The following is a 27025-nucleotide window of genomic DNA, read 5'->3' as shown; positions in this document are numbered from 1 at the left end:
GGGGAAAAAACTTTATTGATGGATTTAAAGTAAATTCTACCGAACATTTAAAAAGCAATTAATTTAAAAACTACACAAACTGTTTGGGGAAAAAAAGAAGTAAATTCTTTCTATGATACAAACACAGTCTTAATATCTAAACCAGAGAAAGTCAAAACAGAGAGAAAATATAGACCAAGTTTTCTACCAAATCTTGATGCAAAAATTTAAAATAAAACATCAGCAAGGAGAATACAATAAAATATCACAAGATCATGATATACACTATAATCAGGCTGTATTTATACTAGGAATTATGGTGTTCAATAATAGGAAAACTATAAGCATAATTGACCATTTCAATAATTAAGCCCACAAAAGTCATTATTTTGACAGATTTTTCTATCAAACTTTTCTGACAAAATACAATAATCATTCCTGTTTTAAAAAAATGCTAGAAAATATGGGAACAAAGGAATATTTCCTAAATGATAAGTGATATCTATCTAAAAACCAAGAGCAATTGTTATCTACAATGGGGATAAACTAGAAACTTTTTTTTCAATAAGATCACAGGTGAAACAAGGATGTCCATATCACCATTACTATTCAGAATTGTACTAGAAATGCTAGTTATAGTAATAGACAAAAAAAGAAATTATTCCTTTTTGTATGTAGTGGTTTACTTAGAGAACCCTAGAGAGTCAATTCAATAGCTTATTGAAACAATTAACCTAAGCAAAGTTCAGGATTTAAAATAAACCCACACAAATGATCACAATTTCTCTATGTTACCATCAAAATCTAGTAGAAAGAGATAAAAGAGAAACTTCATTTAAAACAACTACAGATAATTTAAAAGACTTGGTAATCCTCCTGCTAAGACATACATGAACACAATTACAGAGCACTCTTCAAACAAATAAAAACAGACCTAAATAATTAAAGGAAATATGAATTACTTATGGATAGACTGAGATAATGTAGTAAAAATTACAACGCTATCTAAATTAACTAATATATTCAATTCCATTCCAAACTACCAGAGAATTACTCTATAGAGTTGGGGGGGGGGAATCATAAAAATATGGAGGAATATAAAGCCAAGAATATTGAAGGAAATTAATTTTTTAAATGATGAGCTCTAGCAGTCCGAGATCTCAAAGTCTACTATAAGGCCATAATCCTCAAAACAATTTTGTACTGGATAAGAAATAGAGGAATTGATTAATAGAACAGATTATGTTAAATACACACACACACACACACACACACACACACACACACACACACACACGGAAATCAGGATAGTAACTGAGTGTTTGATAAGCCCAAAGATCTCAACTATTGAGATGGTTAGTCAACTCACTAATCAATGAAATTTGTTAGGAAAACCAAAGATCAACACCTTATACCATAGACTAAGATAAGCTCAAAATGGGTACATGATTTAGACATAAAAGGTGATATCATAAGCAAATTAGTGGAACATGGAAATTACCTATCAGATCTATGAACAAACAAGAGACTATGAGATTCATACAAGCTAAAATGGATAATTTTGATTACATAAAATTAAAGTTTTTGCACAAACAAAAGAAATGCAGCTAAAATTAGAAGAAAGGAGGAAAATGGGAAAAATTGTTTGTAGCAAGTTTTTGTCATAAAAGTTTAATTTCTAAAGTGTTTAGGGAAAAGAACTATTCAATTGGTAATCAAAGGATATAAATAGGCAGTTTTCAGAGGAAGAAATATAAACTACATACAGCCACATGAAAAATGCTCTGTCACTAATAATTAAAGAAATACAAATTAAAGCAGTTCTGAGATACTTCCTCATCCCCATCAGATTGGCTAAGATGACAAAATGGGAAAATGACAAATACTGAAAGGGATTTAGAAAAACAGATATACTACATCACTGTTGATGGAGCTATGGCCTTAGTCTAACTATAATGTGAAGCAATTTGGAATTATGCCACAGAAGGCTATTCAACTGTACATATCTTTTGACTCAACAATACTGCTACTAGGCTGATGAAATAAAGAAATAGGAAAATTTTACATTTGTACAAACATATTTAAAATAGCTCTTTTTTTTTGTAGTGAAAAGAGATGCCCATAAACTGGAATAGTTTAACAAATAGTGAAATATGAATCACGAGGAATACTGTTGTGCTTGATGTAACAAATATGAAGGAGATGGTTTCTGAAAAACCTTAGAAGACTTGCATGAACTGCTACAAAATGAAGAGCAGAACCAGAACAATTTATAAAATAATAGAAACATTGTAAAGACAATCAACTTATGAAAGACTTAGTAACTCTAATCTAACTCATAAACCAAATCTCAGTTTCAAAGGTCTCAGCATGAAACTCGCTATTCACTTCCTGATAAAGAACACTAATAGTGTAATTTGGAGTATATGTTCTTTTTTCTTTGTATTTATTTTTGAGACATAGCTAATGTAGAGATTTGTTTTGTAAAACTACACATTTGTAATGGGTTTTACTTTTCTTGTTTTTTCAGTAGGGAGGAGAATGATAAAGGGAGAAAATAAAAAATAAAAAATAAAATAAAAACAATTAAAAAGATTAGATCTAATACATTATAAAGGGTAGGGCCCATAAAAATATTTGAATGAAATCTTTGTATTTACAGCAGATAAGTCTTCTGTATTTGCACCAATTCCAGTAGACAAACCTATGTCCATCACAGCATGGGAAGACTCAGTTGATGATTCTCTTTCATTGTGCTTGTAGCTAAATTGGATAAGAAAATAAATATTTTAGTAGATAGGATACCTCAATTAAAGATTTTCTTTCTCTCCTTTTGACTGTGAATGTTTAATCTCATCCTTATTCTTTTTTTTTTTTAACCTTTACCTTCCGTATTAGGATTGATATCAAATATCTTGGTAAGAATTGGTAAGAGCTAGGCAATTGAGGTTAAGTGACTTGCCCAGGATTATACATCTAGGAAGTGCCTGAGGCCAGATTTGAACCCAGGATCTCTTGAGTCTTTTGACCTGATACTCTATCCACTGAGCCACCTAATTGCTCCCTTCATCATTCATAAACTATTATCTGCAATGGAAAAATTGGATCAGATTGGTAGTCAAAAGGCCTGGGTTTGGCTTATAGTTCTGTGAAACGGAGAAAGTAAATTCACTGTGCCTCGGTTTCCTCATCTGTAAAATGGGAATAATAGTTCATGTATGGTCTACTTCACAGGACTGCTGTGAGAACCAAATGTTATAATACTTTGACGATTTAAAAGCACTGCATAAATTAAACTGGTATTACATAGGAAATGTTTTCTTCAGGTCTAGTGGTTATGTTAAATAATTAATTTTGATTCATTGTTATCAGAATATAGAATAGTAAAAGAGCAGGAAGGGACTTTAAAATGGAATGTTAAAGGTGGAAGTGACAATAGGAACATCTGATGTTGATAGTTGGGAAGAATATTAGAACAGTGATTACTGATCTTATGGGACATAAGATCCCTTTATAATGTCAGAACTAAACTTGTGGATCCCCTTGGGCTAGTAGTTTAACTATTGTCATCTGTTGAGTTGGGAAGGGATGTAGTAGAATGGAAAGAAAGTGAATATGAATGCAGGATGGACCTGCACTCAAATCCTGGTTTTTCTACCCACTACCTGTTTGCCCTTGGACAAATATTTAGGTTTCATTTTCCTCAAATGTGAAATGAGGAGGTTGAACATTTAAGGCTCTTTTCCTCTGTTAAATCTATGACTCAGAAAAAATACATGATAACAAATATAATTCAATTCAGAAATGTTTTGAATTAATTTATAGCTTATTAGTCATATCAATATACATTTTAAAAGTTTTATATATGAGATATTCAGTTTAAAGAAGATGTGAGACATTTAGACAATCTATAGAAGCTTTATTTGCTTATTTACTATAGCCATTTCCTGAGACAAATCCTTTGTAATTCTGCAGGCCACCAGGGATTTGTGGTTCACAGGTTGGGAGCTACTGTCTCTGACTCAAAGGCTTGGAGTAGTGGTGACAAACCTATAGCATGTGTGCTACAGATGGTACCCAGAGCCCTTTCTGTGGGTACATGCATCATCATCCAACAGAATTCATTACTAGAAAGACAGAGGGACTTGTTCCATGCTTTTCCCCTCCCATCTCCATGAGCCTGAGGACATTCCTCACTTCTCCTGCCCCTCTGCTCAGCAGTCCAATGGGAGTGCTTCCCCTCTCCCCTGTCTGGGTTAAGGGGGAGGGGACTGTCATAGCACAAAGTTTCTGGAGGGGGCTGGGTGGGGTAAGGCATGCAGTCTTTAAAAGGTTTGCCATCACTGACTTAGAAGATAGGATAGTGATAGCAAACCTTTTTTTTTTCCTTTTTCTTTTTTTAACCCTTACCTTCTGTCTTGGAGTCATTACTGTGTATTGGCTCCAAGGCAGAAGAGTGGTAAGGGTAGGCAATGGGGGTCAAGTGATTTGCCCAAGGTCACACAGCTGGGAAGTGTCTGAGGCCAGATTTGAACCTAGGACCTTCTGTCTCTAGGCCTGGCTCTCAATCCACTGAGCTACCCGGCTGTCCCCCATGATAGCAAACCTTTTTAGAGACGTAGTGCCATGCCTTCCCCTCACCCCCAAATGAGTGCTGGGAATGCTGCACCTCCTACCCCCTTATTCCACACGGGGGAGGGAGGAATAATTTCCTTTGGATGGTGTTAAAAAATGTCATCAGACACAGTGGAAAGGAGGAGGGGAGCAGCTCCGCTCTAGTCCCTCTGCCTTTTAATTTTTTATTTATTTTTATTTATTTTTTAAACTCTTACCTTCTGTATTAGAATCAATACTGTGTATTGGCTCCAAGGCAGAAGAGTGGTAAGGGTAGGTAATGGGGGTCAAATGACTTGCCCAGAGTCACACAGCTGGGAAGTGTCTGAGGCCAGATTTGAAGCTAGGACTTCCCATCTCTAGGCCTGGTTCTCAATCCACTGGGCTACCCAACTGCCCCACCTCTGCCTTTTTAGTAACGAACTCTGGAAGAGGGCAGGGGGGGCTGTGCGCCTGCCCACAGAGAGCACTCCATGTGCCATCTTTGCCACACGTGCCATAGGTTCACCATCACTGGGATAGGCTATTAGAGTATGGAAAACAGAATGGGAGATTTGGAAGTGATTCTAAATATGAGATGGTAAAATATAGACCCATTAGGGAGAGAGGGAACCTTAGAATTCATTTATTATCAATTCATTTCACAGATGAAAAAACTGAGGCAAAATGACTTTTCTCAGATACCACATAATTACTTGGCTGCAAAACTGGGACTAGATCCAGTTTTCCTGGTTCCCAGGCCAGGAATCTGATGCCTAGCATCAGAGTTGAAGAGCAAGGCTGTTGACCTTCAAAATCACACCATGCCTTCTACTGACAGTTTGGGGTGCACTCTCTAAGATAAAAATTTGATTTTGAGACTGTGAATTCTCTGACTAATGAAATTCAGCTCCCAATTAGCAGCTTAAAGGCACACCTGTAGGGCACTCCAGCTTCTCCTTCACTGGATGAGGTGTTTGTGGAACAGAGCCAGTTCGTTCCAGCTTGCAGATGCAAACTCTCCAGTTAGCCATACCCAAAAGGGGCCCCGGAGTTGTGGGCAGAGTTTCTATGAAAAGGTTGCTGGAGCCCTTATGACTGGTTTCCATGGAGAATGTTTAAACTGTGGAAAAGGAGCCTTCTTTTCAAAGCTTTCAGGGCTGGTGCCAAAGATGGTGAGGACTCCTCCCTCAGGGCAATTTTGTTCAGGGAGAAGGAAGAGTGGGGAGGGGGTGGAAAACTGCCTTTTCTTTCCTTCTCAATATACCAAAGGAGCTACAAAGAGAAAATGACTGAAGAGGTCCTCTAGGACATAGTAATTGTGTGACAGTGTTTTTAATCTGGAAAAAAAACATCTGAAAACTTGAGGACAGAATTTCTGACATGAATAGTTCAGTTACTCTTGGAATTTGCTCAATCTAACTTTTGTGTCAAAGAGCCAAAACCATATTCACTCAGCCTTCATTGAACACATTGTCCCAAAGCCATAAATATCGAAAGATAGCACTTTAAAATAATGAAGAATCACGTTTTTATTGGCTGCCTTGCCTCAGTTTCACAATGGGCAATTAGGCTGCTTTGGGAATCAAGTCTCTTGTACTTAGTAATAATAGTAATTCACATTTCTATAAAGCACCACAGCTGGCAGACTACTTTCCTCATGAAAGCTCTGTGAGGTAGGTAGCAGTGCAAAGATTTCCCCCTCATTTAACAGATGAAGAAATGGAGTCTTGGATAGACATGGCCTGGTTTATATAGGTCCTATTTATAAAGATTCTATATAACATATTTTTTGAGTTAAACATAAAAATGCATATTTTTTCATATCTTCTGTGCAGTCTCAAGACAATGAAAAGAAGCTATAATTCAATCTAACACATATTTATTAAGCATCAATTATGCGTAGGCAGTGTGTCATAGGGGATTAGGGCTAGCCTTGGAGTCCAGAAAGCCTGGGTTCAGTTCATTTCTATGATATATGCTAGCTGTGCTACCACAAACAAATCACTTAAAGTCCCAGAATCTTCAGGCAATTCTATCAGATCATAAATGAAAGAGAAACTGCTATGCATAGCTGTAGGGATTAGAGCAGGGGTCCGCAACGTATGGCTCTCGAGCCATATCTGGCTCTTTTGAGGGCCAGATATGGCTCTTTCTGCAGGAGCCATAAAGTCCTTTTTTTTTTTTCAGGCGCTGTTACAGGAGTGGCACTGTGAGCACTGTACGGCTCTCACGAAATTACATTTTAAAAAATGTGGCGTTTATGGCTCTCACAGCCAAAAAGGTTGCCGACCCCTGGATTAGAGGATGGATTGGGCAGTGGATAGAGTATAGGGCCTCAAGTCAGGAAGACTTGAGCTCAAATCTGGCCTCAGACACTACTATATGTCCCTAGGTAAGTCATATAACTCCATTTGTCTGTTTGTTGTTGAGTTGTTTCAGTCATGTCTGACTCTTTGTAACCTCATTTGGGGTTTTCTTGCCAAAGATACTGGAGCAGTTTGACATTTCCTTCTCCAGCTCATTTTGCAGATAAGAGACTGAGTCAAACAGAGTTAAATGACTTGCCTGCAGTCACTCAGCTAGGAGGTGTCTGAGGCTAGATTTGAACTCAGGAAGATAAGTCTTCTTGACTCCAGGCCCACTGCTCTATCCACCATAACACCTAACTGCTCCCCTGCTTCAATTTCCTCAACTGTAAAATGGGGAAGATAATAATAATACCTACTTTCCAGGGTTGTAGTAAGAATAAAATGAAATAATATCTGTAAAACACTTAGCACAGTACCTGGAACAGAGTAGGCACTTAAGAAACATTTCTTCTGGGGGCAGCTAGGTGGCTCAGTAGATTCAAAGCCAGGTCTAAAGACAAAAAATCCTGGGTTCAAATCTGGTCTTAAACATTTCTTAGCTGTGTGACTCTGGGCTAGTCACCTAACCCAAATTGCCTAGCCCTTTCTGCCTTGGAACCTTAGAACTACCAAAACACAGTATTGATTGTAAGGTGGAAGGTAAAGGTTTAGAAGAAAAAATACTTGCTCTTTTTTACCTTCTAGCTCAAGTGTTGATGATTCTAAGTACTTTTAGAGAGAAGAGAATACTGTTGGCTAAAGGTGAACTTCAACCCTATAACTTCTATGTATGGGAAAAGAATTGAACTTACCTGGCACAAGCTATTAGGAGTTTATCTCCAGATTCTTTATATCTTCCATAGCTGTTATCTAACACAAGAAACAATAGTTATATAAAAACCATTTTCTTATTAGAAATATTAGTTATTTAGGAATCATTAAAATCATAAAAATTAAACAGGGCCATGAACATAGCAAGTACTTAATAAATGTTTGCTGAACTGAGCTACATCTAATATATAGAGACCCCCTTATAAATGCTGTATATGAACATATCTATATGATATGACCATATGATACATATATGATATAAATTCTTATGTTATTTGGAAATTGATATAAAGTTAAATAGAAATTTATGAGTCCTAGGAGAATAAGAATTTTGGCTATTTTTCTCCCTTTATATCTGAATATAAGATCGAATTACCCAGGGACTTCCTCAGCCAAGCCTTGGTGACCAGACCTGGAGTTAGACTCCTACCTACCACAAACCTCTTGGCTTCTGCCTTGGCCATAGGAACTTCAGTCATATCCTCCAGGGAGGTCTTTGTACAGTTTATTCACAGGTATCCCCCAGTGGACTCCTCTCCAACCACTTAGACTCTTTTTGAACTCATTCTTTAATGTAACTTATTCCCACACCCCAAAGCTCTCCTTATATTGGTGATTTGCAACTCTGACCTCTACTGTACAAATTCTAGTCCCCTTTCCAACTTGCTTCTACCTTACCTCGATACTCCTCTTCTGGTGTCCTATTTCAACTGTCTGAATCTTCCATTGTGCCCTCCAGAATGCTTCTTCTTTCATAACTATAATTTTTTTTCACTTTAAAACTTCTTTTCTTATTCCACCCATCCTGGCATTCGCTGAGAGTTGAATTCCTCCTGCTGATATTGTTTCCCTCGACACCCTTTCTAGTACATACAGCTAGGATTTTAGGGAGGAATTGGAACACTCTTTGTTTCCCAATGCTACTTTCCAGATTCTCTGCCCACTACTCTCATTTAGGAACCTCTCCTTTGGAGTTTATTCAATTCAAATTTATCACCCTATTCAGATCCTGATGACTGTTATTTATTGAGCTCCAGGACATTCTTCATCTTTCCTGATGGGTTCACAGTCTTTCTTTTCATCATAACTCCTGCCTTCATACTAGGGAATGTGTATGTGTATATGTATAATATCTATATATTACTTTATTTTATTATGTACTATGTATTTTATTTTATTTATTTACTCATATTTCTATTTAATTTAATTTATAATTTATATTATCTAATTTAACATTTAATGTATTTATAGTTATATATGTATATAATCCATGCATACACTCAATACATATATGTATATGTAGATATGCTAGATCTATGTATGGACCTTAGCTTTACAGAGATGGCCATACCTGTGATCTTGCTATCACCCATACATGTTCCTCTTCTACATATGTAAACTCTGAAATTTTATTTTCAAATCATAAACATTTCCCTCTCCTTTTCAGTACCTAACCCTGTTAAACATCCTTGCTGTGACCTGCAGTTCTGCCCTTCCTCAATTCTTTCCCAGGCTCTCACTCCAGTACTGGTTCTATTCTCCCTCCTTCCCTATAGTAATCCCTTGGTGAACACTCCACCTCCCATCTCCATGCCTTTGCATTCACTGCCTCCCATACCTGCAGAGTTCTCCCTCCTCACTTCTTCCTCCTAGTTTCCTTGGCTTCCTTCAAGACTCAGCTCAAATCTCACTATCTCCAGTGAACAGTGCTTCCTGCATTGAGAATGCTGCCCACATATATTGGACACACTTAATTATTTTTATCTTTGCTTCCATCACTACAATAGAAACTCTTTGAGCACAGGGTGCCTTCTTGCCTCCTTCTGTAACCCCAGCATTTAGCAAAGAACATGGTACATGATAGGTGATTAATAAGAGCTTGTTGCTGATTGAATGATTTTGACCCATTAAGAACATTAGTTCTGGAGTCAGAGCATTTGGGCTCAGATCCCATCCCTGACACTTGTACCCTGTGTGTCGTTGGGGCAAGTAACTTACCTCCCTACCGCTCAGTTTTCTCAACTCTAAAATGATATGATTAAAGACCTCTGTCCTCAGTTTGAAATCTATGATCATATGATCCTATGTGGCACCAGACTAAATACTAAAAATAATTTTAATTTATTAGGGGCAGCTAGGTGGTTCAATGGATAGGCCTGGATGTCAGGAAGATCTGAGTTCAAGTACAATCTCAGATACTTACTAGTTGTGTGGCTCTGAAAAAGTCACTTAACCCTGTTTGCCTCAGTTCTCTCATCTATAAAATGAGCTGGAGAAAGAAATGGCAAACCACTCAATAACTTTGCCAAGAAAAACCCCAATGGGGTCACGAAGACATGACTGAAATGACCAAATAACAACAATATAAAATACTTTTCCTGAAAGAATTCAGTTGAGTTCAAGAAGCATTTATGGAAAGAACAATAGATTTGAAGTCATGAGACTGGAGTTCAAATCTGGACTCTGCTCCTTGCTACCTATATTACCTTGACAAAATCACTTAGCCTTTTGGGGTCTCAGGTTCTTCTGCGAAATGAACAGGTTGGATTTGATGACCTTTAAGCTCAAAGGCTAAAGTGTATACTTTGTATGAGCACTAAACCAGGCACTGAGGCTATGAAAATAAATAAATAAGTAAACAAAACAATCAAGGTCCTGAAAGAATTTACATTCTACTGGGAGGGTGCAACATAAACAGATAGGTAAATATGAAATAATTTGCAGAGGGAGAGTGCATGTACAAGCAGGAGGATTACAGAAGGCTTCTTGCAATTGGGACAAGGTGAAATAAAGTGAGGAGGGGGAACTGGCTGTGCAAAGGCCTGTAGGTGGGAGAGAATGCAGTGTATGATTAGTGCCAAGAAGATGAATTTGGATTTAGATGGAATGTACACAGTAGGAAGGGTGCTTCATGTGAAATAAGCTGGAAATGTAGGCAGGACACAGAGTAGCAAAGGATGCCACAATGAAGATTTCTGAACAAGAGAGTGATGAGGTTGGACCTATGCCTTGTGGAGATAATTTTGGCAACCATGTGAAAGATTAGATTGAAGAAAGGAGACAACTAAGGCAGGGAGACTTAATTGGGAGGCTATGGCAAAAGCCAGATGAGAGATGATCATGAGGTCTGAAGTAACAACTAAATAGAGGAGTCAAAACTAAGTTCAATAAATTTTCTTCCATTGGACCTTTACAGAACTTTGCACCTATTTGTCAATTAGAAGTATATTTTTGTATAAGCCCCATGAGAGCATGATTCATTTATCTTCATATCAGGCCAATCCAGAAAACTCCCTACATCACATCACCTCCATGCATGATCAGAAAAGGAAGAAGACTCATCAGGTAATGAAGATGAGAGACAATATTTTGATTGATAGCATTATCCTCCTGTGTCTCTCTCTCCTCCCACTTTTTGACTCTTTTTGTCTATTTTGTTCCCCCAATAGACTGTAAGTTCCTAGAGGGCCAGGGACTATTTTTCTTTTTCCTATTTGTATCTTCAGCATGTAGCACAGTTCCTGGTACATAGTAGGTGCTTAATAAATATTTATTGATACATTATTTTGGGTTCCTTTCAAGATATTAAAAGAACAAGTGGAAGGAATTTTGATCTGCATTGCATAGCTCACTGCTCTCTGACAAGATGCTAGGACCCATGTCTCTGTGTCTATTCAGGCTGTTCTCTAAGCCTGGAAATCTCTTGCTTACCATCTTTATCTGCTGAATTCTACCTACTCATCAAAACCCATTTTAAGTGCCACTTCTTCTAGGAAGTCTTTCTTGCTTCTCCCCACCTTTGCCTCTAATGATAATAACCTTCCCCTTCATACCTCATCTAGGATTTTGTTTCATAATTCTCTAAGTGACTTGTCATGTAACATTTTAAATTATAATGCCTTTTTGTGTTGATGTCTCATTGTTCTACAAGACTATCGGCTCCTTGGAGGCATTGTTAATCCCTTATGGATGATGATTTGTGGACAGATTACATAGGATGAGAAGGTATGAAGAGATTCTGGTCTGCAGTTATGGAAGTGATCATACCGTTGAGATTGCAGAATTAGCAAAATACTAAATAGGTTGGTCAGAATTATTTCCTGATCAATGAGTCCTGTAAATAATTAATTTAGCTGTAGTTGTTCTCACTTGCAATCTCAATCTACCATCCTAAAGGCTGGATAGCTGAAGTTAGAATGTTTATTTTTGAAGTACCTTTTTTTTTTATCCAAAGTAGATTTTCTCAGATGTGACCTGGTGCTTAATCCAAAACATAGTTGAGATTATCTGTGACTGACTTACCTGGCAACTCTTGGGTTTCGATTTTCAGCTCAAAGCTACAAACCTCCCCAGAAGTACCAGTTTTATGGACAACAGTCCTTACCTAGAGAGGGAAAAATAAGGAGAGAGAGATTGGATTTAAAAGGGAAGAAAAGGGAACAAGGGTGAAGCAGGGTACAGACCAGGACCCAGTTGAACTTTCCCAACATTCCCCTCGAAACATCTTTAAAATAATGGCTCAAATCAAAATTTAGATCAGCATAGTCCACAAAAGGTCAGAGAGAGACATTTTTCTTGTCTAAGACAACTTAGGATGTCCTCAGAAGAAGTTTGTAACATTGGGATGACCACAGACCCAAAGCAAAGTATGATAGGGAGCCTTAGAGTCAGCTGAAATGATAGCAGCTTTAGGAGCTCTCAGTCCAGACAATAAGGTCAGACAACCGTTCAGGGGACTCTTTGCTGGCCAGGATGCAGCTGGTACTGATTGGCACTACTATCATACATAAACAGGTCTGAGACTCAGTTCCAGAACACTGGGGGCTCTTGTGATTGGTTATAAGGAAGCAAGAGCCCTAGTCACAGTTCTAGGACCAAGAGGAGCTAAGTTTCAAGGCCAAGAAGAGCACTAGTGCTTGTGGCTATAGGGGAACAAGGACTATTCCCGGGTAAACACCAGAGGGTAAACTAGGAGAGCAGTGACCATAACTTTCTCAGGATAACACTACTCTGGAATCATCAAAAACTTGCAGACCCCAGAACCAGCTCTGAAAATAGCAGCATGAAAAATCCTGAAGCTTGGGACAGTACCTTACCAACCCCAGATGAGCAAAGCACAACTTATCATAAAGTTCAGAGTGAAAAAAAATATGCTATGAAAACGAGGAAACAATTAAAAAAAAGAACTTGACCATAAAAAACTACAACAGTGGCAGGGAAGACCAAAATAAACTTGAAAAAGTCAATAATGTGAAAATACCTACAAACAAAATCTCAAATTAAAATGCTAATGATTCAAGGTCAGAATTTGGCTGGAATACTCTCTCTAGTCTGCCATCTTGGTTCCACCAAAAGCTATTAAATTTGGCAATTAATTGTTTTTAAACCCTTACCTTCTGTCTTAGCATCAATCCTAAAACAGAAGAGCAATAAGGGCTAGTCAATCAAGGTTAGGTGACTTGCCCAGGGTCGCAAAGAAGTGTCTGAGGCCAGATTTAAATTCAGGTCTTCCTGAATCTAAGCCCAGAACTCTATCCATTGTGCTGTCTGATGTCTCAATCAATTCACTGTCTAGAAAAGGTATGCTATTCTACTCTTCTATTCGCCATCTCTATCCAACCCAAAATACCTAAGAAAAGTGAGACCCCAGGGCACACATCTGAGGCCATATTTGAACCAAGATCCTCCCAATTCCAGGAAACTGAGGCTGTATTCTCTCCATATGTCCAGTCTTTTGCCTCTGAATGGGAGCAATTGGAGGCAAGAACTGTCTTTGCTTTTCTTATTTGTATCCTCAGAGCTTAGCACAATGCTTTGCACATAATGTTTTTTCATTCATTCTTCAATCAGTTGAGTAGATATGAGTAGAAAAATGGCCCCTTGGAATGGAAAGAATGGAGTATAAAAACAATAGTGTGTAGGCAAAGGGGTAGAGTTGTATTTAGAACAATCAATTGCATGAGTCAGGCCAAGAATAGTTAGTGATTGGGCTATTTGACACTGAAAGAACAAGAATCAATGCAAATGTCTTGGAAGTGTCCCCTTCTGGATCTCAGGAAGTCTGAGTTTACCCTAGGAGCAATGCCAAAGTGGGATGCATTTTGGAAAGATTGGAGAATTAAAGAAACATGAGCAGGAAGATAGCCCAAGCTTGTGTGTCCAATTGATTCTGTTCTTCTCACTGAACAATTCCAGTTTTAGGGACAGTGAAAAGAAGAGTCCTGTCAGTATATGAATGGCGTAGTTCTCTACCTCCCCAGTAATCTCTCCATGGAAGAAGAATGGGACCCAGTGGATTCTGAGGCAGAATGTCACAGGGTGAAAGATGAAGTTGGTCCACTCAGAGCAGTTTAGAACCGGCAAATGAGTAAAGGATTTGGAGGATGAGCAGTAGGGATTTAAAGCACAAACATTAATGATGAAAAATGACTGCTGACAATTTGAGGATAACAATAAAAAGCAGATATGATAACTCCAAAAATTCACTAGTCTGTGGCCATTTAGTGAAGGGACAAATAGGCCTATATAACTCAAGTATCCCTGAGGGCCTTGTTGTAGGCCAATTCTGAGCACATTTTGTGTTTATAATGAGGATTATGAGCAACTTAAAAACTTTAAATTATGTTCTTTATACCCTACTGAACAAAATAGACGTGCATAATATGTGTGTGAAAAATTCCACAAAATTAGTTCAGATCGAAAAAGTACTTATGTGGAAAAACTTCCTTCTCTGACAAGAGGACACAGTGGTACTGTATTCATGGGGGGAGAGGGGGAAGGGACTAGATCTATGATTTCCATTAGTGAAAAGATCTCCAAGCAAGGAACTTATTCCACCAATGAAGATCAGTATTATCTTTGCAAGTTATAGTCTTAGAGAGTTGCCTGGTACATTGAAAAGGCAAATGACTCATAGCCTATTCTTCATTCTGAGGCCAGCTCTCTATCTACATCTTCCCACTGCCTCTATTCAATATTCTAAACTAGATTTTTTTAAAAATCTACTAAAGTCACTCCTTTGCTTCATCGAGGTCATCCTGGGTTCTCAAAGCCTGGACCAGTATAGTACAAACTCTTTCAGAGCTTCAAAGTCTTAGATCATAGCTTTAAAACTGGAGGAAATCTCAAGGAGTCATCTGGTCCAACCCTCATATTTTATATCAGGATAAACTGAGTCTCAGAGAGGCCAAGAGACATTCTCAAGGGAACACAGGGAGTAAGTAGCATAAGTCAGTACACAAACCTAAGTGCTCTGACTCCAAATCTGGCACTCTTTCTACTATTTTATGAGACCTTACATGAAATCAGCATTCCTTAAAGCATTGAAAAAAATAACATACAAAAACTGGTCCATGTATTTAAAGTATTCAAAGTTTGGAGAAAAATCTTTGCCTATATACTATCCGCTGTATGTTATGATTAATTTTCTTCTTCAACAGAAAATTACACGGGAAATTGCCATAGTCCTAGATAGAACTAGAAGCATGCCTTACATTAGTCCTAGGATGGAGGTTTCATTGGCAAAAGTGGCAGAACTCTCTAAGGAAATGATTTCTTTATGATAGTGGTGTGAGATGGCAGGAGTAGGCATTTAACTTTCCCAGATGAGCATTTACTTACATGTACAGTGGCTAAGCCATTACTAAATCCAGTGCTGACGAGTAGGTCGTCATTCAGAGGCACCTGAAAAGGTAGAGAAACATGGCTCTTATCATTTGATATCGAAAAATGATGTTGTATTTGGGATATATATTACAAATCTGCCTTGTGGGTTTTTGTAGTCCCCTCTATCAAAACACCACCTAGAGAGCCGTCTTGGAAGAGGAGCCCTTCTGCACTTAGCTTCTCTGGTTCTCCAATAGGAAGTGTTGTTTGCTTCCAGGACTGTACTTGAATATGGCTACATTTCATAGGATATCATAACCTCAGAAGAAATACAATGGCAGTGGCCCAAAGCACAATGCAAAGAGGTAGTGGGAACAGCAATTTGCTACAGTAAATTACCTACCCTGACTTACACTTAAAAAAGTATTATAAAAGATAACACTGAGATCATATATGATTGGAACAGGAGGTTGGCCAGCCACAGAGTGAGGGTGATGGATGACAGATTGTTAGCACTGGTATTATTGATGAACTATTGTAAAGAGCCAGGGGAAGGCTCTAAGTTTGTTTTGTGGCTCTTCTGTGAAGTTTTTATGCAGATATATGGAGAAGACTCACCTAGGAAGATAGGGCATGAATGAGGGTATCTGCACTGGAGGAAGGAATACTCAAGATGATTATGTATACATTGACATTTATTTAGGGTTTGCTGAGTATGCCAGAAAAATAAAAATGTGCCAATACTCAAATGTTTCCTTATGGCTATATTGGCATTCCTACGTTGCCAACTCATTCTCTTTGGGAGAATAACCTAAATCAATGCACATTATCACAAGTTTGCATTTTTTAAAGGGTCAGATTTTTTTGGTGTCTTACAGAGGCTTCACAATCAGTGTAACCGTTTTCAGTGGTCCTAAGGTGACTGCCAGTACAGGAACACAGGATAAAACTCCCAAATGAGTAAAAGGCCACATGGTGTAATAACCAAAGAGATTTACTTACGTCTAAGAAAACTGGTTTCAAATCCTGGTTTTGATACTCAGTAGGTGTGTGATTCTGAGAAAGTCACTTAACTTTTCTAAATCTCATTTTCCTTACCTGTAAAGGTGTAAGGGAGTTGGACTAGACATCCTCTGAGATCCCTTCTAGCTATCAGTCTCTGACACTTATTTTTTATCCCCCTCTGACTTTGAAATCCTCCCTTTTATCTCTGCCCAACTTTTCTTTCAGTCTACAGGTATTTTTTAAATAATTTAAATTTAATAATGATCACAAATGGCAATCAAACCTGGCATAAAACTCCTTCCTATTTACCACCCAGAAGTTAAACTCCCTTTCTTGAAGTGCAGCTGAGCCCACTTCCTCAACAGCAACCAGACAATATGACAAAAGTAACCAGATGTGAATGACCTGAATACAGAAAATTCATGTGTGTGTGTGTGGACATTGGCTGTAGAGGGAGGGAAGGTCACATAGTACATGGGAGGCAGGTGGAGAAGACTAGTTCCTATGCTTCCTGACTTCTGGTTTAATAGCCTTTCTTTTGTGCAGCACAGCTTCTCACAGTGAAAACCAAGCAGTGAAAAGTTTCCCTTAATATTCAGCTTTGAACTTCCCAATAATGTTAGGTCCAGAAGACCATAAATTAGCTGCAGGCATGTATTTTGCCTGTAGGTATATTTTATGTTTTTATCAATGATTGGGATAAAGGGATTAGATATCATGCTAATCTGGCAAATGTCTCCTTAATAAAGGTAAAGTCTTGTATCTGGATTCAAAAAGTCAATTCCCCAAGTAAACAGAGTAGGGAAAATAGGCTAAATGGCAGTTCTGCTTTGGTGGGGAAGCAGCAGGTTGGAAAGTTTTGTGGAATGTAAATTAAAAATGAGTCAATACTTGGATATGGAAATCAAAATGTTACAGGCCCATTGAGAAACTTAGTGCCCAGAATAAGAAAAGTGAAGTCCTTTATGCTTTGTCCTAGTTAGAGCACCTCAGGGTGTTGTGTTCAGTTGCAGACCACTATATTTTAGGAAGTAAACATAAACTAGACAGAGGATGACCATCTAACCCAACGGTCGGCAACCTTTTTGGCTGTGAGAGCCATAAACGCCTGCGGAAGGAGGAGGATGGAGGTGGAAGGTGCTGGAATATGGGGCGGGGGCTGAAGGGCCCCCTGGGGCACATCCTGGGGCTCTGCCCCCACTGGCAGGTTGGGAAGTGGAGCCAGATATGGCTCGAGAGCCATACGTTGCTGAGCCCTGATCTAACAGATGGTTCTAGAGCTTTAAAATCATGCCCTTCAAGACTGGCTGCAGCAACTGAAAATGTTTAGCTCAGAGAGACATCCTACATGTTTCACTTATTTTCTTTCATCCACAAGTGTCCCTATAATCTATTTTTAATGTCCTCTTTTGAATCAACTTGGAAATTGTGGTGGAGTTCAACTTTAATTTCTTTTTCTTTTTTATTTTTATTGTTACCTCCACTGGTCTCCCAAGGAAATTCTGATCCGTCATTTTGTAATGGAGCAAGTCACCTTTGTGTTTGTAGGAAACTTTGATGTCCATGTTCAATCGATGTTTCTTAAGCAGGAGTGAATACTTAGTCAGGGCCTCAATGGCATTAATTGTATCCTGGGGGAAGAATAAAGGAAGACCTATATGATGACCAAAATAATTGTTTAGATTTGCTTACCTCTTTATAATACCAAAACCATATTTACCTCTAATATGACATCTGTTCCAATGCAAAGCAGTAGCTAGATGGCAAGTTCATGGAGATATAGACTTAATTAGGAAGGCCTTACTTTAAATTCAGCCTCAGAAATTTATCAGTTGTGTGATTCTTGGTAAATCACTTAGCCCCTGTTTGGCTCAGTTTCCTCATTTGTAAAATGGGATTATAATACCTACCTCTCAGCGTCATTGTAAGATAAAATGAGATCATTTTTGAAAAGTACTTTGAAAACCTTAAAGCACCATATAAATACTAGCTATTATCATTTTAACTATGCTTGAGTTATAGTCATCATAAGTCATTTTACAAAACCCTGGAGGCAGTTCAGATTATTAAGATGTTTTCCCCTGAGACTAGTTGTATTTACGATTATACCTTTTAAAAAACAAAACAAAACAAAACAAACAAAAAAAACCTATCTTCTGTCTTAGAATTGATACTAAGGATTGGTTCCAAAGCAGAAGAGCAGTAAGGGCTAGGCAACTGAGGTGAAGTGTCTTGTCCAGGGTCATGTAGTTAAGAAGTATCTGAGGTCAGATTTGAACCCAAGACCTATCTCTAGACCTCTCTCAATTAATCCACTAAGCTACCTAGATGCCCCATGAGTATACCTTTTGAAGCAAATATTCCTTTGTAAAAGCTAATCTGTTAATGATTAAATAGATCAGGGCACAGGGGACCACCTCTACATTTGAGGCAACTCCACTGATGAGGGCTCACTCAAGCCATTCACAGAGAGCCTACATACCTCCACCCACCCTAAGCATAGCAGAGAACCCTGAAGGAGGGGTGAAATCTAACCAACCTCTCATTCAGACAGTGGGGCCAGTATACTTAATGTTAGATCTATACACAGAAGGTGTGCCTAGCTGGAGACAGAACTTGAGAGCTGCTAGATAAATATAGAGGACAGAGAGAAGGTCTGGACCAGGGACTTCTGAAGCTAGGATCTATAAACTTGGCTTTTGTTTTTAAAACATTTTGATAATTATATTTCAATACAATTGGCTTCCTTTGTATTCCTATGAATTTTAATTTTTGTTTTTAAAAATTTTCTGAGAAGAGGTCCAAAGGTTTCCCTGGGCTGACAAAGAAGTACATAAAACAAAATAAGTTAAATGCTCCTGGGCTACTCTGAGAGCAGTCTAGAGTTCCTGGAAGGCTGGATGTGTTGTGGCATGTTGACATTAGCTCATAGTTGACTGGGGTCAGAGTTGATCATTAAATTTTTTGTGGAATCATTCATACTTTGGAACAAGGCAACAACTACAAATCAAAGATTAGTTTACTCTTTTCTTGATTATCTAGACTTCAAAAAGTAATTAAAATTTTAATAATTCAGATTAAAGATAAAATTAGGTCCTGTATATATTTTTTCAGAGAGCCAGTTATTAAACATTTACTACTGTATTCTCTCTGTTTGGGAGAAATCCTTTACATTTATGCAGAACCCCAGGAAACATCTTGGTCTTATGAAGCAATATTGGAATGGCAGCTCCTGAACCAAGTAGAAGAGCTTGAAGACCAGGCAGGATTTAGGGACCAAAGAAGTTTGGAGACCAATTTGAAATTGGAGCCAAGAAGTAACAGCCATGATGTGGAGGTGCAACCTTAATCCTTGCTCGTCAACTGGTACCATGAGAAGTGTGGACTACTCCAAGTCAGTATGATACAGTGGTCACAATAAAGTAAAAAAAAAAATCTGAATTAAAATCTTGCCTCAGGTATTTTTTAGCTGTGTGACTTCTCTGAACCTCAGTTTCCTCATCTTAAACGGACTTGATCTCTGAGGTCCCTCTAACCTCTAAATCTATGAGTTCTCTAGATCTTAATTTCCTCATCTGTAAAATAAGCAGATTGGATTAGATGATTTGTAAGGTCCCCTATTATCCAATGGTCTATTGAAATAACATTTTTATGTTTCTAGTGGCTACTGGAGGGAGCAAAGACATCAAAACAGGAATATATGTGGTATATGAGGGATCATGAAAATAAAGAATTAGGAAAAGTTTTAAGAAATTATTACCTGGGTGGAATAAAATCCGCCTCCATATCTTTGTTCTTCAGACAACCATCTGATAACAGGCTTAGCATAATTTATGTCACTCAAAAGTAGAATTGAAAGTAAAGCATATGCTGTGGTTTCTACCATTTGGGCTGTAGCAACAGTGGGAATAGTGGTATCTTTATTTTTAAAATCATTTTTCCAAAAACGATAAATAGGTGGATTCCCTTAAAAATGAATAGAAAGTAAATTTACTGAAATTATGTAGAATATAAATTCCGAGGATCTCTTTCCTATCTCTGCCACTTAGTATTTGTACCACTCCTCTAAGACTTGCATTCAAGACCTATCTTTACACTTACTACCTTGTGACCTTGGGCAAGTTACTTATCATCCGTGTTGCAATTTCAAAATGAACTGGAGAAGGAAATGGCAAACCACTCCAGTAGCTTTGCCAAGAAAATACCAAATGGGGTCCCATCAGTTCTAAATCTATGATCTAGATTATATCTATATCTATAATCTATGATCCTTTGATCCTACCAATTCCACTAAAAAATGTAACATTGATAGAGAAGTGGATAAATAAATCATAGTACATTAATGTAAATAGGTATTATAATACCATCCTTTGTAATCTTATGTATTTTATTTTATGTATTTAAAAACATTCTGAGAAGGGATTCATAGGTTTCACCAGACTGATGAAGAGGACCATGACCCCAGAAAGAATAAGACCCTTGCACAGAAAAAAGAGACTAAGGTCCCTGGAGAGGTAGAAGAATGTAGTATGTCCATGCAGGCCCCCAGGAAACCTCTTAGTCTCAGCAGAACCCGAATATCAGTAGCAGTAGAGTTTCTGTTTCAAATGGAAGAGTTTGGACAAGCAGAAGGATCCAGGAACCAAACAAAGGAATTTATGGGCCAAGTATGAAGTGGGGTCAAGAAGCAGGAAATGACTGAGCCAACGTATAGATGGTATTATTATACCCTGACTTCTTTCCATTAAAATTTCATGTGTGATAGATATCATCTACAAATTAGAGTGTAAGTTTCTTGAGAAGGGTCTATGTCTTTTTACTATTTATATAATAATGGCATTAAAAACATTTTAACAATAATTTATGAATCCCTTTCATAGCAACGACTTTGGAAAATAAATCACAAGTAGATTTGATCAATGGGACTGATTCACTTGGTTTATTCTCCCAATCAACCTAATGAAGTCATAGGGTATGGGCCTGAGAGGTTTCACCCTTTGGGGAGTGTATCTCCTGGTACCTTAATAATAGGACACAAGGAACTCCTATTGATTGTCTGGCTAAGATTTGGAACAAGCTTTTATTGGAACATCCACTACTCCTATCTATAGCCAATAAAAACAACTTGGGATACCAATTCCCTCTTCCTTGTACTCTGAACTTTCAGAAGACAAACCAATGTCAATGGAGCAGCATTTGTGGGGTACAGTAGAGAACTTGTGGCATATGCAGACTTTCCTGCCCCCCAGAAACAGTTGATGGTGAGGTGGAGCAGAAGCATATGGCAAAGATAGACATGTGTTGAACCCATACCTCCTGTGAAACGGGGTGGGGGGTAGATTTTGAATACCCAGGTGGAATGATCCTGGAATCTAGCCTTCTAGTCAAAGAAGAAAGATAACTGGGGAGCACCAGCTTTGCCTCATAGGCCGCCCCAAGTTTGAGAGTTAGGCAATTTGAGAATATATTTAGAGAAAAAAATTTCCTAACACAGCATCTTCCTTAAAGAAAGAAGAAAAGAATCCACATAGCTCCTGCTCAGAGAGTAAAGTCAATAAGTTGCATGGACAGTGCTAGTTCAAGAGGAAGGGAATTGTTTGTTCAGCTGTCCCCAATGTATGTTTGCTTTCTGGGGAAAAACTTTAACGACAAGATGGCTCTCTAGGTTTGGTGGGGAGGAAACTATGTGGAACTCTGGAAAAATAAGACTTGCAGGAATATCAAAGTTCTGTCCTAATAGCAAACCCAAGTTCAACTGGCTTCATGGGAGAGCTGATAGGCTATTGAGTGCCTTGTGTGCTTTCTGTATCTGTGGAGGTTTCCTATGAAGCTTTTGCATCTTTTGAAATGGGGTAAGGGTGAACTAAAGCCTGTTTCAGCCTCAATTTGCTTATGCCAGTGATGGGCAACCTTTTGAGCTTGGTGTGTCAAAATTCGCCAAAAAACCGAGCATAACTTGGGTGGTGTGTCACTTCAAGAAAAAACCCCATAATTTCATGATATTTATAGTTTAAATAACAAAAATGTATAATTGTAATATATAATTGTATTTAATAAACCAAAATAGGTAAATTAATATAGGTAGAATTGTCATCTATAGTGCACAGAGTGTCTACACTACACTACAGCAAATGTTTCATCCTCAGCATGCAACCTCATACTTCTCTGTATGCGACCATATGCGGTCATGTGTCATCGAAAATGGCTACACATGTCAATGCTGACACACGTGTCATAGGTTTGCCGTCACCGGCTTATGCTAACTTGACTTTTTATTTATAGGAACTGGGGGCCCCTGTTACTAGATTTGGGGAAGCCCAGCCATGAGCTCTAGCATGAGTAGATTAGAAGTTTTCCTACAATAACTTCAGAAGGAGAACAATAAGCCAAGAGAGATAATGATCCATCGTGGTAAATCTCTAAGATCGGATCCCAGGCTGTGTGAACCTGTAGGTTTGGGGGAGCCTTGAGTTATTATTATTATTCCCTTGAAGGACAGTAAGTCTCAAAGAGGCTAAGTGACTTGTTCATGGTGATACAGTTACTGAGTTGTAGAACTAGGACGTGAACCTGGGTCTCCTGACTTCCAGCCATTCCCATTCTCACTCTATGGCTGTGTTTCTCTCAGTGCCTAACAAAGGGTCTCAGGCATAGGAAACAATCAATAACTAATTATGGAATGGAGGAATCGATGGTCATACCTTTCACAAAAGCTTCTCTCTTCAGCTTTGAAAAGATGGCCCGAGAAGCAGGGTGAGATGAAGTCCCAAGGGCCAGAGCATAAGATGAGATGGCCAAAGTGAAAGTGCTCTGGGCATCTTGAGCATGTTCATGGAGGTAGGTCTCAGCCTTGATAATCCCATTATTGATTTTCTGAAAAATAAGTGAAGAGGATACACTGGTCACATTGCCCAGTGATAACACCACCTACCCATGCAACTTTATGCAGAAGGAGCATAGAGACTTTTATTTCATAAGAAACTCCATCTCTCAGCTCCAGGCATTCCCTCTGGCTGTACCCCTCACCTGGAATATTCTACCTTCTCTGCTCTAATTACTGGCCTCCCTTGTTTCTCTGAAGTCCCAACTAAATTCCACCTTCTGGAGGAAGTCTTCCCCAACCCCTTTTAATTCCAGCACTTTCTCTCCTAATTTTTTCTTATTTATCCTGTATATATCTTGCTTTGTATATATCATTTTTTCATGTTGTCCCCATCATTAGATTATAAGCTCTTTGAGGGCAGACTATCATTTAACTCTTTTTTGTATCCCCACTAAAATAGCACAGGGCCTGGCACATAGTAATATGGCACATACTTAATAAATGTTTAATTATTGATTGATCTCATTTTTTGCCCAATTACTGGGGGATGTTCCCAGAGCTAAAAAGATAGGGGTGAGAACTACATTTCATGTTAAGGAGGACCACTTAGGAAAGCCATAAATAGGCAAATAGAAAAAAGCAGATGAGGTGTAGAAATTCTTGAATCTAGTTCTGGATATTTATGATAATAATAACAACAAAAATAAGCATTTAAGGTTGAAAAAAACAGTTTACAAATATCTCATTTTATCTTAACAAAAACCCTGAGAGAAAGTTCTTATTATTTGTCCTCATTTACAGTTGAAGAACCTGAAGCAGATAGACACAGCTAGTAAGTGTCTGAAGCAGGATTTGAACTCAGGTGTTCCTCACTCCAAGACCAAAATTCTATCCACTATATCAACTAGCTGCCTACCATATTTTATTGATATCAATTAGCTGAAGCTCATCTGGTGGGAGCAGTATAAGGTGATCAGAATGTTGAGAAGAGTAAACTTATGATTAGCCATATGACTTTACTTGTTGTTTGGTTGTGTCCAATTCTTTGTGACCCCATGCATCATAGCATGCCAATATAGTCCATGGGATTTTCTTGGCAAAGATACTGGAGTAGTTTGATATTTCCTTCTCCAGTAGATTAAGGCAAACAGAAGTTAAGTTCAGGGTCACAAAGCTAGTAAATGTCTGAGGTCAGATTTTAACTCAGTTCTCTCCGAATCCAGGTCCAATACTCTACTACTTAGCCACATAGCTACCTGACTTTAAAGTGAAACCATAGAACAGAATTGAAAGAGATCTTATAGATCCAAATCTTATACAAAACATGACCCTTTTAAATGAGAGATCCAACTTGAATGCCTCAAGATCTGGAAATCATCTGCACAATGTTGATAATTTAATTCAGGGGAACTAATGAGGTTCCAAGAGAGTATGGCAAAGGAAAGAGAAGAGAACACAGGACAGGGGAATGAAATGGATGACGACTCATTGGAGAAGACTGAGAAGGAGCAATTCTATGGATAGGGTAGGAAGAAAACCAAGAAAGAATTCTCTCATGAAAACCCAGAAATGAGCAAACATCCATGAGGACAAGACTACCCATCGCATCAAATGTTGTAGAGAGGTCAAAAAGGCTGGTGACTGAGAACAAACTTATGTTTGGCAATTCAGAGGTCACTGATAACTTTGGAAAGAATAGTTTTCAATGAATGAGGTCACAAGCCAGAATACAGAGACAAAAAGATCTCCAGAGTCTCAGGGAGCAAACAACACAACAAGAGGACTGAGGGTAACCACTTCTCATAAGAACCAAAGCTGAATGGATGTTCTACTGCCAGCCCTGCTCAGGGTTTGGGTTTGGAGGCCTCCTGAATACCACCTCCAGTATCCTGAGGTTATTTATACTCCCTCTGAAGTATAATTCACCACAAAAATTCTATATCTTTCCATGATGACTGAACTGGGATAGGGAGGATAGGCCTTTATCAGATTGGACCTTGCCCAGAATCAGAGATATCAATCACTGCAGATATCAGGTTTCTTATTTCCAGGACCTTGTTTGAAACCAGAGCCTCCAACATCAGATCTCTTATCATCAGGACCTCGTCTAGAAGCATGACCACTGGCACCAGGTCCCATATAAAGAATATTTTCAATGTGTTTTCTCAGCATCATCTCTTACCATCTTAGCATGAGATAAAGGAAATTGTCCGAAATGTGAACTTTAGTCAAGTCCCAAGGGGTTTAATTGCCAATATTAAGACTAGAGGCTGGACCAAAACTTCTTTTTTCCCTTGATATTTGAGAGAGAACTTGCAACATTTTCTGCCATCACTGGACTCTTGAGATTTGTAGCCCATCAAATGTTCTATTTTCCACTCCTTTGGTAAGCAAACTACTACTATTTTCTCTCCTAATGCCCATGATGCAATTGCTGTCTCCTTTTTCTGCCATTATTCCTTATTGCTTCAGCCTCATCCACCTTAACACACCTTCTGCCCCCACAATTAGTTTCTATTCTTCTTTGTCCTTTCTTTCCATTGTGCCTCCTGAAACCTTCATTCTATCATTAACAAACTTTCCTTCATTTTAGATTTTTTCCTTTGACTTTGAACATTCTTACACTCCCAGGGACCTGGCTTTCCCCCCAAAACACTAAGTCCCTGGTCACCCTTCCTAATGTTGGATGTCTCTTCTCACACATCACTTTCTTCTCTCCCCTACCATACACACACACACCTCTGAAATTCTGGGTAAGGAGAAATACTCCTGATTCTTTATTGCCACTACCAGATTTTCCTGCTACCATCATTCAGCAACATCCTCTTTTGAGGTCATTCTACCTGTCTCTTACTCTATCCAAATCCTAGTTGAGGTCATCTACAAGTCCCTCAGCCATTCTTTCTCCTTTCTCAAAAATCCTAGTACCCAGCTTCTAGTCTTTCTTTCCACCTATGCATATTTAATTTTTTTTTAATTTTTAAAACTACACCTCCTGTCCTTGTAATACCTCTAAGACAGAAAGGCATGGGCTAGGCAAACAAAAGGTTAAATGTTTTGCCCAGGATTATATAGCTAGGAAGTGTCTAAGGCCAGGTTGGAACTGAGGTCCTCTTGACTCCAGGACTGGCACTCTATTTTCAGAGCCACCTAGCTGCCCTGTGATTTTAATATGCATATCAATGTCTCCTCAAATATTTGTGCTTCACAATTCATTAATCTCCTCAATTTCCAGGACCTTCATCTTTATTTTATTTTAATCATATACACCAAAGATTAAAATTCCTTGATCACACCAAAATTTCCTATCTATTTCCCCTATCTTTCTCTGTCTTAATCTTTTTTTTGTCTTTACTGTGACTTCCCCTTATTCTATCTTACAGTCCATAACACCTATCAAAGCCTCATTTGAAAGTCTTGATTCTAAAGTTTACCAATTACTTGTTATCTATCCTTAGCCCTCTACTTCTGAACTCCTTGTATTCTTGCCTTAATGCCACTCATATTTTATTAAATTCCATACTTCCCGTACCTTTTCTGTTCCTAAACACAAGCTGCTGAATACTATCAGAGAAAATCATTTAGTTGATCTAATTTCCACTAGACCTTCATTGCTCTACAGTAATCCTTTTATTTTTACCACTGAATTTTTTATTGATATATTTTGTTGAAAAAGAAGGAGGAGGAGGAGGAGGAGGAAGAAGAGAAGGAGGAAGAAGAAAGAAGAAGGGGAAGAAGGAGGAGGAGAAGAAGAAAAAAGGAGGGGGGGAGGAGGAGGAGGAAGAAAGGAGAAGGAGAAAGAAGGGGAGGAGGAGGAGGAGGAGGAGGAGAAGAAGAA

General features: G+C 38.4%; 1 protein-coding gene across 1 annotated transcript in view; it reads right to left on the bottom strand.

Moving 5' to 3' along the window:
• C5 (complement C5) overlaps window positions 1-27025 on the bottom strand; it is a 163900-nt gene that overhangs the window by 17390 nt on the left and 119485 nt on the right. Inside the window, exons 25-31 of the mRNA XM_044659769.1 lie at window positions 23066-23237; window positions 20125-20330; window positions 17843-17995; window positions 15375-15437; window positions 12057-12138; window positions 7736-7793; window positions 2640-2742 (exon numbers count right to left, since the gene is read on the bottom strand). Of these exons, the coding sequence (XP_044515704.1) occupies window positions 2640-2742; window positions 7736-7793; window positions 12057-12138; window positions 15375-15437; window positions 17843-17995; window positions 20125-20330; window positions 23066-23237 (837 nt within the window). The remainder of the gene's footprint in view (window positions 1-2639; window positions 2743-7735; window positions 7794-12056; window positions 12139-15374; window positions 15438-17842; window positions 17996-20124; window positions 20331-23065; window positions 23238-27025) is intronic.

Source organism: Gracilinanus agilis, chromosome 2 (genome assembly GCF_016433145.1).
Source record: "Gracilinanus agilis isolate LMUSP501 chromosome 2, AgileGrace, whole genome shotgun sequence".
In the NCBI taxonomy this organism is placed as follows: domain Eukaryota; kingdom Metazoa; phylum Chordata; class Mammalia; order Didelphimorphia; family Didelphidae; genus Gracilinanus; species Gracilinanus agilis.
This window is presented reverse-complemented; position numbering and strand designations above follow the sequence as displayed.